At 37.5% G+C, this 12,706-nt stretch overlaps 1 protein-coding gene across 2 annotated transcripts in view; it reads right to left on the bottom strand.

Annotated features, from left to right (window-relative positions):
• Positions 1 to 232: 232 nt before the first annotated feature.
• CNTNAP5 (contactin associated protein family member 5) overlaps positions 233 to 12,706 on the bottom strand; it is a 769,999-nt gene continuing 757,525 nt past the window's right edge. For both annotated transcript variants that reach the window (XM_070581024.1, XM_070581025.1), the window contains 3 exons: positions 5,582 to 5,800; positions 3,528 to 3,599; positions 233 to 955 (listed from right to left, as the gene is read on the bottom strand). In XM_070581024.1, coding sequence (XP_070437125.1) covers positions 759 to 955; positions 3,528 to 3,599; positions 5,582 to 5,800 — 488 coding nt within the window. In that variant the 3' untranslated portion in view covers positions 233 to 758. The remainder of the gene's footprint in view (positions 956 to 3,527; positions 3,600 to 5,581; positions 5,801 to 12,706) is intronic.

The raw sequence follows: 12,706 nt of genomic DNA on the forward strand, positions 1-12,706 counted from the left end.
ATCTACTTCCTAGCAGCTTTCTTTTTACCTCTTAGTTTCAGGCTTCTATTTTCCATGCTTCCTCTAGGTTTATGCTATTGTGTGCTGTTCTAAAGTGTTGGCCCCAGGAGAGAGTGGTAAGAAAGGAGCAACGTAATAGCTCACTGCTCTCAGGAATCCTGTATTTGAAAATACTCAGGAGACAAGAGTCACAGTGAAAAAGGGCGATGAGTTAGGCCAATGGACTTGTTATGGTAAGGAAAACTCACACAAAACAAACCTCTCTTGTTCCTTTTAAAGTGCGAAAGCAAACTAGGCCTCCAGCATCTTCTTTCTCTACCCTGAGTTCCCTGGTAGGAATAGACTTGAGAAGGGGAAGGATGTCAGGAATGACTGTTATATGCCTAAGTCATAGAGCTCAGTTTCAAAGTCAGCCTGCAAGACGAAATAACTGCAGAACTGAAGAGTGCATCTTAGAAACTGGAAATACAGAATTGAATGTGCACATGCGCACACATGTGTCTCTTCCTTGTCAGTCTCTTGAGTGATCATTATCACCACAATAGGTTTGTCAAAGAGGAAGGCAGTGGCCATAGCTGCCTGGTCTTCTGGTCTGGGGCAAGGGGATATATGCTGTGGTGGATACACGTATGTTCCAAAAATAATTGGCAAACAAATAAGAGAAAGAGAGTGACCAAAATTAAAAGACAAGAGAAAGAAGAGAAGGAGAAAACTTTCACAACAGCAGAAAAAAGAATAGTACATGACCCTGCAGTTTTTCAGATGAAATATTCCCGTTTACACTCGCTCACTGTGTTTTGCAAGTCAATATCATTTCTAAAAGAACTGTCCAAATTTTCTGGATATTCCTTCTCCTTCATTTGGTTAGTACGATGCGACTGTTTATGCTGGTAAAGGAACCGGGTCATGATGCCGATGATAGAGAAGATGATGAATATCACCACTGCTATTACTCCTGTTGAGAAAGAGGAAAAAAAGAAAGACAGAAATTATCACGGATCATCTACTCAACAGAGATGATTCAGTCTAGACAAGAAGGCATACAGGAAAAACAAAACAAAACAAAACAAAACAAACTGTCACATACCCAGAAATAAAGACTGGTTGAAACACCTTCAGTCTTCAATTACAAAACACCCTCTCTTTCAGACTAGCTAGAGAGAAAGCCAGATCAAATCAGAGAAGGTTTTATTTAATGGACTAAGAATGCCAACAAATAAATATAGAATCAGACAAGCAAAGGATTTCTTAGTAAATTTCTTCAAGATATGCTTTAAAGAATGTGTCAGAATCATTATTTCTTTGTCGCCTTGCAAATAAGTATTTTAGAACTATTTTATTACCCTATAAAATAATATTTAAACATCTCACATCCCAATACATGCTATTCTGATGTAAATTTGCTTATATGTTTGCTTTGCTAAAAAATGTTTTCGCAATAATGCAATGCTTACCAAACATTTAGGGCATTCCTGCACTGCCCCATACTCTGCTAGACACAGGGTAGCTCACAGGTGGTATGCCTCTGTCCTCCCAAAACTCAGAGTCAACCAAAATGGCAGACTTCTACCCAGTTGTGGCAGATTCCCTCCTACTTTGATTGTATGCAATTTTACTGGACCTGCTTGGCAAGTTGTACCCTGACCCTAAGGTAGGTCTTGTCTCTACCTTTGCCAGAAAGGCTCTTGGGATGTGAACAGCAATGTCAGCAAAGGGATGGTGAAAATGTGGATACTGTTGACTTTTGAAAGGGAGAATGAATCTATACATGAAAGTAAGCAACATTAAAATATTTGAAATGTATTTAAAATAGTCAAAGATAAGTTTATCCCTAATAAAATATATGTTCTGTTGTTTTATTTTTCTATCTAAGTAGCATGGATATTGAGAAAATTGTTTTTCTTACAAAGTTATTTTGGGACACTCTGCATTATGATTTATATAAGCATGGACATTTGAGAGTTAAGTATATTGAATGCATATTTTCCACCAATTTTATCAGGTCTGAGGTCATATTAAGACTGCTTACTTTTTTAAATATTCTTAAACCATTTTATGGCATTTTCCCCTACTATTTTAGAAGAACCAGAGTAAAACCACCTAAGTTAACAAACATATGAATAAACTGGGTGATAGTGAGTGACTCCCTAGACTGGGCTGCAGCTTTAAGAAATGAAATACATAACTGGTTTTTACTTCTTCAGTATACGAAGGATTCAGAATTGGAGGCTGTGCAAACCTCCAGGAATTTTCTCCTGGGGTTAGGTTGAATTTTCTGCTCTTAAAGAGACTTACAGAAGCACGCACATGGGTGGGGAAAATGTCAATAGTCACAAAGGTCTTTTCTCCACTTGTCAAATGAGAAATTATAGGAGGAGAAACAGGCACCAAATTCTTTCCTGCATTCCTTGATGCCAAACAAAAATCGAGTTGGATTCTTTTCCCTGAAGCAGAAATTCAGGTCAGAGGTTTTAAGAACTTCCTTAGGGAAAGGTCGTGGTTTTCTTCCCTTGCAATCATATTGTAATGGTCTACCTCTGTGCTCCCATAGCCATTTGTACTTCCTCTTTCAAAATACTACTCATTGATTCTATTGTTATCTGTTTACCCATCTCCTTCCCCGCCAGGCTGTGAGCTCTTTGAGGGCAGTGTCCTTGTCTTTCATCCTAGCTTTCCCATACTTAGCACAGGCCCTGACCCATAGCTGGGGCTCATTAAATAGAAGTTAAATGAATGGATACTGCCATCTTTTAAAAGGAGAACTCTATCTGGTGTGTATCAGTTCATCTAGCCCACCAGAAGGCAGGGATGGGGTCACTGGCTAGGACTATGGTCCTCAGATACAAATGAATTTAGTCTCTCACAGACATCTTACATTAAACAAGGTTTGTGTTGCAAGGCCCAGAAGGAAAAATCAAGCTACTGAAGGCAGCATCCAAGGTGAAGCAGCATAAAAAGGGTGAGGCTGACAGGAAGCAAGAAAATGGAAAATAAAGAGAGGCAGGAGGGAGAGCTGAGCTCACAGCAGAGCAGACAAGATATGCATCTGTAACCATATGTGCTGCTAGATTTGAAACTACAACCCTGTGGGCTTCTCCCTGCTCATTAGACCCAGCCCAAATCACTTGGTGGAGAAAACCCAACAGGATGGCTTTGCCAATCTGTCTGCCGCAACATATGTAGTTTTATTGGTTTGCTTTGCTAGTGCTTTAGGAAAACTCACAACTGGATAAGATGAACAGGATGCACACTGGCTATCTCTAAGTAAATTATCTAGCTGTTGACTCAGTGTTTGGCTGCCTGATGGATCAGGGGCAGGATGCATCCAGGGAGTTGCAGGTACTGGGGAAGAGTGTGTCTTTGATCATACAGCACACATGGCTATTCATGAAAGGGCTCACAGTCTTGCAGATCATGCAGGAGCCTGCATGTTGCATGGCCATAGTCAAGGAAGGACTCAGATAAATTTTTCCAAAGTACAAAATCACTTGTGTCCTTTCTGCTTTCAGAAATGTAGAATGGTTTACCTCCAATGATGGCCGAGTCACTTCGAACTGCATTGGTGAGTGGTTCCTTCTCATCTGTCTTCCCAAAGGGATCTGAAAGGAGCAAAAGAGCTGAAATGCCACTCCTCATTCAAAGTCCTGGAAGGAGATCTACAAATGGAGCTGAGATGACAAACCTATGGACTAGACCAGGTGTTCTCAAATAGTTGTTAGTTGGGACTTTGGAAGGAATCCAAACAAACATACACAAAAAAGCATTTGAAGTATACTACTTACACCCCGCAGTTCCAAGACCCTTTTAGCTACTAGGTAAGTTGTAAGATAAGGGACTGAAACAGATGATGGTAGTACCTTGCTCATATCTGCTTTGGCCTACAACTTACCTCTCAGCCTACCCTTCAAGTCCTTCTTGACTTTGCTGGACAGTTCCAATGTGTGACAATGGCTTATTACCTCAAGCACATATGACTCCCTGCTTCACAGGTTTCTTTAGCTGCAAGAGGATTCTGATTCCATTGACAGGGAAGAATAAAAGTGCTGGAGAATTAACACCCCAAGAAACACTCACTGATGAGAGAAGGATTTTACCATATATATATATTAACATATATGGTATAAGCAAAAGAGCATCAAGTTTGAAGGTACATAGATCTGGATTTGAATCCTTATTCTGCCTCTTGTTGGTCTGGTGACACTGAGCTAGATACTTTTTTTTTTTTTTGGTAAGGTAGATTGGCTCTGAACTAACATGTTGCCAATATTCTTCTTTTTTTTTTTTGAGGAAGATTAGCCATATGCTAACATCTGTGCCAGTCTTCCTCTATTTTGTATGTGGGTCACGATCATAGCATGGCATGATGAGTGGCATAGGTCTGTGTCAGAGATTTGAACCCTTGAACCTGGGCTGCTGAAGCAGAGCACACCAGACCTAGGGGCTGGCCCCGGAACTAGATACATTTTTACATAGCAACCTGCAAACATATTAAAAGGGGGTAATGATACCTGTATTTATGTACATAGTGCACACCAAATTTTCAGGATCTATAGCACCTATCATTATCATAGAATCATTTAATTCTTAGGAAATTACTACAATCTGGGTATTATTTTTCCCATTTCACAGATAAGGAAATTAGATCAAAGCCATTAAATAAATTGTCCAAAGTTCTATAGCTAATTTATGGCAGATTCAATAATTAAAATCAAGGTTAGCCAACTGTCACCTGCAGGTTCTTTCTGTTGTACCTCACTGCTGCCAGGACAACACCAAGATCAGCAACAAGCAGGCAGCAGCAAAATTCTATTCCCTTTGTTTGCTCATTATGAATACCTTGTTTGGCAATTGAGTACCACACCTGATAAAAACAAATCCCAGGTACACTGCAAGACACCCAGGATGATGGTGACTTAGAAAAGAGAGTAAAGGTATTTTAACGAGTGGTAAAACAAGAGAGGATATATGGATGACAGTGCTGTGGAATTTTCTTATTATTAAGGAAGGCTGATTTTAATCTCATGAACTATATTAGTTCAGCAACCAGCTTGCCTCCTTGACCCCTAAATTCTCCAATCCTCAGAGCAGTAGCCACTTGAACAACACTGACTATATATAATATATATAATATGTAATATATGCAAATATGCATTAACTTCTAACTAGTCATTATATTAAAGGTAGAATTATAGTAAATGTATGTAAAAATTACTATGAGAAACCAGTCATAAATCTTAATCACCAGTAATCATACAAGGTAAGGAGTCGAGTAATATTAGCCTTTAACCTGGAAAATTCTTTTTTTTTCAGCTTTATCTCTCCAAATCCCCCTGGTACATAGTTGTATATCTTAGTTGCAGGTACTTCTAGTTGTGGCATGTGGGACGCCGCCTCAACGTGGCCTGACGAGCAGTGCCATGTCCGCACCCAGGATCCGAACCGGGGAATTCCTGAGCCGCCTAAGCAGAGCACGCGAACTTTAACCACTTGGCCGTGGGGCTGGCCCCTAACCTGGAAAATTCTCTAAGACATCAACAGTAGTGCCACTGAGGGAAGTTCCGTTAAGTATTCTCTTGTGTACCTGATGAAGAATGCACCGTGGTCACTGCATTCACATCTGAGTTCACAATGGAGCCACAGCTGGATTCTGTCAAGGTCCCTTGGATAGTCACAGGTGCAATGGTGGCATGGCGCAGGGCTGCCTTCAGTGGTGCTATGTGGTTGTATTGGACTGAAGAAAGGCATCCGATAAAACCCATGGCATTTGCTTTAGCGACTTCAGTATCCAATCCAAGATTCTCTGCAACATGAAAGAGTTTTTTTTTTTAAACTATGTTCTGTATCCCCTTTAAATAATGTCTAAAACTATGGAAAGTATTATTCTTTGAATAAGAGAAATTTCCCCCATCTCTCTTCATTTCCTATTGCCAAACTCTACCCCCAATACAAGTGTCAATTTATCAGTGACACATCATAGAAAACTGCTGAGGTCATTTCTGCTTTGAGATAATGTTTCAAACTTCTAAATTTTCATTCATGTATTTTATAAACTGTAACAAAGACATAGTAAATCTGTTCTCCCCCCTAGATGATTTAAAGAATTTATATCATCTCCACCACCATTTCTCTGTGGATGCTGGTGATTAGTTTAAGTATACTACAATGCCCATTACAACATTCCACTAAAAAATATAGCAAGAAAAGAAAGGAAAAGAGGAAGACATAGCGATCAGAAGTAAAAGTAGTCCTCCTAGAGGTTTATTACATTCATTATTTTAAGCAGCCTTTCTAGACTGACTCTCTGTGTAAGATTTTCACCTCCTTAGTTCCGTCCATGGTACTGATTGATGACTATAGATTTTCTATGACAGAACTCAACCTCCCCAAGTAATTTATGATGAATAGCAAGATCAAATGTCTCACTTTCTTCAAGATTTGTACTAAGAGTACTCAGTATCCCAGTTCTTTCTTTTAACAAGGATTATTCGAACAAATTGCTGTGATACAATTACATAAAACTGCAACACGTAATGAATCATTTTTTTCTTAAAGTGTAGTAATTTCAACATACACAGATGGTTCAAATAGTTATTTTATTATGACATTTGTTTATTTTCTGGAAAAGGGTAGGGATATTCCTCTCTACGAGTGTCAGTTATAATTTATTTTGATTGATAAATGGTCTAAAAGTATCTCCATGTATCTCCAAGCAAATAATTTTTGGCAGCAATTAGGAAAATACACAATGAAAATATGAAATAAAATACGAAATCAACATGCCTTAATAATGCCTTTTCTAATTTTACCTTCATTGTATTCTCCCCTTCAACACTCATGTGAATCTCACCAATTTATTATCCCTTTCTTCTTGCAGGAAAAGGAAAGAAACCATGTGTATTAATTTTATGTGGTCATTGTAACAATTACCACAAATGTAAACAAATCAAATCAAGCACCATAAAACAATACAATTTGTTGTCTTAGAGTTCTGTAGTAGTTTAACACTAAAGTCAAGGAGTTGGCAAGGCTGCATTCCTTTCAGAAGTTCTAAAAGATAATCCATTTATTGCCTTTTCTAGCTCCCACAGGCAACCCACACTCTAGGCTTACAGCCTTTGTCCTAAGCAAGCAATGTTGCATTCCTTAGTGCCTTTCTTCCAGAGTGACATCTATTTCTAATTCTCTTATTTTGCCTCTTTCTTTCACTTATAAGGACCCTTGTGATTACACTGGGCTTCCCAAATATTCCAGGATAATCTCCCTATTTTTAAGGTTAGCTGATTAGAAACATTAATTTTACTTGCAACTTAATTCTTCTTTGCCACTTAGCCTGAGATATTCACAGATTCTGAAGGATTAGGACTCTAATATTTTTGTGGGCCATTATTCTTCCTACCACCCCATGTCTGAAATTTTGTGAGAACTTTCCAGGTAATGGTAATGAAAATCCAATAGACATGCGAAATAACATTCTCTTTTGAGTGTAAAAGAACATTGTGTTGGGGGAGGAAACTGCTGCCTTCTAAAAGTTTCAAAAATATCCTAAAGTGGTGGTACATATTGTTAAATACTCATGAAAGGATCACATATGTTTATTTCTTATTATAATGTGAAAAAGACTCATAAGAGGCTTCTCAAATATTGTTATGCAAAAGTCTTCCCGAGCAAAAGCTGTAATTAAGACTGGGTGTTATTTGCTGAGTGGCACCAGAACTCAGTGTTCCCAGCTATAATTGAGAATACACGTTAACTACTAATTGGTAGTAATCAAGGGGGAAAGTTATGGATCAAAAGTATTTAGAGGAAGTGGGAGAAGAGAAGAGAAAAGAAGCATAAGTTGGCATGACGTTTTTGCATTGTGGAACTTCAAAGTAGTGAAAAGTGACATGTCATTGTAGCTATGCCTTAAGGGTCTAAGTCAAAAGTGTCAGATCTCCTTGCCAGAACCCAGTTATAAAGAAGCTTATATTGGTGCCAAGGTCTTTGGAGGGCATCACTATAGTGATTGCCATGATTACAAGTTCCAGTTACAGGAATAGGCACATGGATAAGTTGGAGAAATGGCGGAAAAATAACATTTTCTCCTTAAAGGAAGAGATGTTTTGAATAAAGTCTTATCTCTAGGGAAGCATGTTTACCCTAAGTATAATAAGGATGGAAACCTTGAGTTATTTCTGAAAAGAAATGAAGAAAAGAAGAATCCCCAAGAAGAGAAAATACTCTCATTATGAGACCTGAAAGAACTATTTCTCAGATTCTTTCATATACAGAGAGGCAAGAAAAAGTTAAGATGGTTCCAAATTATTTTTCCTTCTTATAATATTGTTAACTAATATGTGACAGACAATAATTGTTTGCCAAAAAAATTAAAAGCTGCAAATATTCAATATTCACCACCTACTGAATGCCTCCTATATAACTATGCAGTAATTGTTTCTAAAGTATTATTTCTAGTCCACTCAAAAGTTCCTCCTGGTATACGTTATTATCATCCAAAATTTACAGATGAAGAAACTGATGCTCAGAAAAGTTAAAAGATGTACAGGAGATTACGTGGGAAAGTTGAGATTTAAACCAAAGTCTTTATGACTTGAAATGCCAATGTTTTATCTAAGCTATGCTGTCTCCCTAAAACACTCTCAAAAATATCCTAAGTAAAGAAAGATATTGTTACATAAATTAGCTGAGAAGAAATAGGTTGCAAGAACTAAGGAAAGCACAACTCACTTTGGTTGAATGCTTCACAGAGTTCACTGGACTTTGTATTATATTAAAGACATAATGCATTTCCTAATTCTTTTTACTCAGTTCCTAGATTACAGTTGCATTAGCTTCGTAAGGAACTTGCTGAGGAGACTATTGTACGTGCTTAGCTATGAACTGAATATGGAAGACAAACTTAACCATGAATGTGGCTACACAGAAGTGGTAGAATGAGATGCAAAGAAAGGCCCCACCCCAGGAAAATGCCAGTGTTCCCTTCTCACTTTGCCCAAGATTGTCGGCTAACATGTGAAAGTCCCATCCAATCAAGGAGAATTATAAGATTTCTCCTCATAATATATACCTCCACCTTGAGAAACCACAGGTATCTTACAAAGAAAAATCTACAAAACTTCTTATTTGATATTAACTTAGTTTCTCCCTCTGAAAACACTTTAAATATCATTGAAATATAGTTTCTAATTTTTATTAGAGTCTATCCCCTGCCCTGAAATACTGCTGTAGAAGCAGCATGGTGTGCTGGAAAATCACAGGTTGGAGGTTAGAGACCTGACTTGATGAGTCATATCCTTGCACCTAAGACCAATGTTTACTCATTTCTAGGATTCAGTTTTGTCCACTGTAAAATAGTAACAAATAGTATCTGTCACATAAATTATAGTGAAAGTGAATATAAGTATGATTCTTAGCTTAGTATCCATAAACACATTTATTATCATCTTTACTTTTCCTACTACTCATCAGTTCCAAACTCCTTTGCCTAGATTCAATGGCCTCCAACACTCCCAAGTAATATTGCATTTATATGAGAGAAGTAAGATTTAAGTGCTGTTGTACTTGCTGTGAAGTCTTTCCCCTAAATTTCTACTTCAGACTCACACACAACTGAATAAACATAGTACTAAAACAGCATAAAACATGGAGCTAAACCTAGTACTAAAATTTTCAATGACTCAATTGGTTAAGTTATTATAGACTAACTTCTTAAAGCATTTTAAAATTTGACTTTCTATATTAACTTGCAAGCACTCAATTCTTGAAAGAAAGATAAGTGTCTCTATTAAACCAAGTGGATTTTGAGATGCCAAGGAAAGTAACACAGAACCAATTTAGGCCCAGAATATGCGACACTTCACACAGTCACAATTGTTTGACACTGAGAGAGGGATAGAGCCAATCCAGGCTAATTTTATGCAGGCAGTTTTTGTTGATATTTAAAAAAGAAGGAAAAATCAGCAATTTGCTAAAAACAAACAATGCTCTAGGATGTAACATGATATTTTCTATATGTCAAAATCCATTTATGACATTTGAATCTTAAGGTGTCAAAATACAAGCCATGTAGACCCACACAACCTAGGCTTTTAAGAGTAAAGCATTGTACCAACATAAAATATAAATAAAGGAAACCAACATCAATGGAAGTTATGAGCAGTATATACAAGTAAAAAGTTTTTCCCTCCAAAATCCATTGTGGCCTTCAGGTAAGAGAGAAATTGTCTGAAAATTTAACTACCAGGAGTATCCAAAGTCCAAAAATCATGTCTCTCAGATAAAGTTTTTAATCTGAAAGGGGAATGTCAAACTGTAGTAAAAAAATACTTTGCATTTACTTAATGATTTTATGCTTTTCATGATATGTTCATTTGTATATCCTATGCAAATATTCATCCTTGTGAAAGAGAAAGGATGGGATAATTAGCAGTTAGAAAAACTGAGGCTTAAGATCAAGTAATTGTCTATGCAAATTAACCAATGCAGAGCCAATCCAGGTCTGGAAACTAGGTCTCTTGGACCCTATGCTCCTCTTTTTCTATTATGCCATGCTTAATCCTTTCTGCAGGCACGGCTGTTGTTAAGGTGAAAAGAAACCTCACATCTGTAGCAGTACAGCATTCACTAACTAGCTCCTGCTCACCTCTGTGCTGCCCCCAAGTGAACTGCTCTCTCTTCCCGGGACAAAAACACTGTTCCCTCTGCCTAGTTGGCCCTTCTGTCCCTTAATTACCTGGATAACGTTTTCCTCTCCTGTGCAACCCTATATCTATTTAGTAGTCCTTATGACAACCACACTCTGTGTGAGACAGTGGACTCACAATCACTAGCAAGCAGACATTTCCCCATCTGTATGAGCTTGCAGCCATTTTGGAGGATTAATTTAATGGACTAGCAATGATTTCAGGCAATAAGTCTTATGTTAAGGGGTGACCATTGTGGCTATGGAAGCACAGAAGAGACCCCCCCTAATACAATCTAGGACAGTGGTGATCAAGTTGAGTATGCAAAAGAATTTCTAGAGAAATGTCTGAAAATGCATATTTCTGGATCTTTACCCATTCAATAGGTCTGATGTGGAGGTACTCAAGAATTTGCATTTTAAAGCACCTTCTTAGACAATTATGATGTGTATGGTTCATGAACCACACTTTGAGAAATCTTGATTTAGGAACGATGGCTTAGAATAAGTGTATTTAAACAAATGCTTAGGTGATAGACAATAATCATGCATGAGAGGGCAGGCAGATTGTTGCAGACAGAAATCAAAGCCCTACAAGGCCTAGAGTGAGAAAGTCCACCATATTTAAAACACTGAAAAACCAAGTTAACTCTACCTGAAAATAAGGCAAAAGATGATGTTGAAAATATAAGTAGGAGCCAGGTAGAATTAATAACCAACTTCATCATATTCTCAAGGCATTTTGCTTACTTCTATTACACTTGTTTTATATCATGATAATGTTTACAAGTTTATTCCCCCCACTAGATTGGAAGCTTCTTGCTTTCAGGAAATCTGTCCTGTTCAGATTTCCAATCCCATCAAGTAGGACACAATGCCCAACACATAGTGTATTTAGTAAGCAGAAAAGGAATTAATGAATGAAAAAGTAACCGTTTCCTAATATCAACAGTAATGCAGCCTAATCATGTATATTTACATATATTTCAGACTTCTGCATTCCAGCCAATTACAGGCATATAGTTTCTTTACTTTTACATTCACACTCACAACATGTTATGCAGAACTCTCTTTGATGAGGCAGCCCAAGTTCTGATGAGAATTTCCTTAGTGTTTTTTACAGCTCTGCCAAGAGAGCACATGGAATAATTCTCTTTGTTGCTCTCAACATTTTTTTACCTAAAGCTAAATGAACTGTTCAGATGGAATCTGAGTGACCATGCAAATCTGGTTGCTACATGTTACAGTGTCTATCCTGTAGATATGACCCAGCAAGATTTAAGAGCTGGGCCTCTGCATTTGCTCCTAACACTGCCCAGTAATCACACCCAAATATTTCATGACAACCTCCTTTCCTTCAGTCTGAGGCTGAAAGTCTGTTCGTCAGTGAGGACTTTTTTTATACCTTACTGAGGAGTCCATTGTCTCTCCTCCCACTCTAATTCTTTAACACAAAAACTAGTGATTTCCTTTCTAACTCATTTCCTCAAACTTTGTAATTGTGTGTGTCTGTGTGTATGTGTGGTTCTTGGTTTACCTTTTATGTACCACTCCAGACAATAAGTTTTATGAAGAAATTATGCCTATTTGCTTACCACTAACTACCTTTTTCCTAATATAATATCTTGGACATAGAAATTGCTAAATAAATATTTTTGGATAACGGAATGAGTCAACATTGCACATGATCTGGCACATAGTAGGCCTTCCATGATTCTCCTTTAAGTAAAAACATATACATATAGACGGACGGATAGATACTGATACAATACAAGAAGTCTAAAAAATAGCCTAATCAATTCAGTAAACAAAAGCTCGACCATTTGAGAATGCATCATTTCAACTGAACTATATTTTTCATTGTTTAATTGGGTTATTTATTTACATGCATTATGTAAAGGTACCTCTATGAATATAGAACAGTGACTACTGAATCAGGAAAACCCTAGCAACATATCCAAATTTAAAAATCTAGATATCATACTCCCAGTACCAATTCTGCTCATTTTCCAAAGAAACATCATT

This window comes from Equus przewalskii, chromosome 17, assembly GCF_037783145.1.
Source record: "Equus przewalskii isolate Varuska chromosome 17, EquPr2, whole genome shotgun sequence".
NCBI classification, from domain to species: domain Eukaryota; kingdom Metazoa; phylum Chordata; class Mammalia; order Perissodactyla; family Equidae; genus Equus; species Equus przewalskii.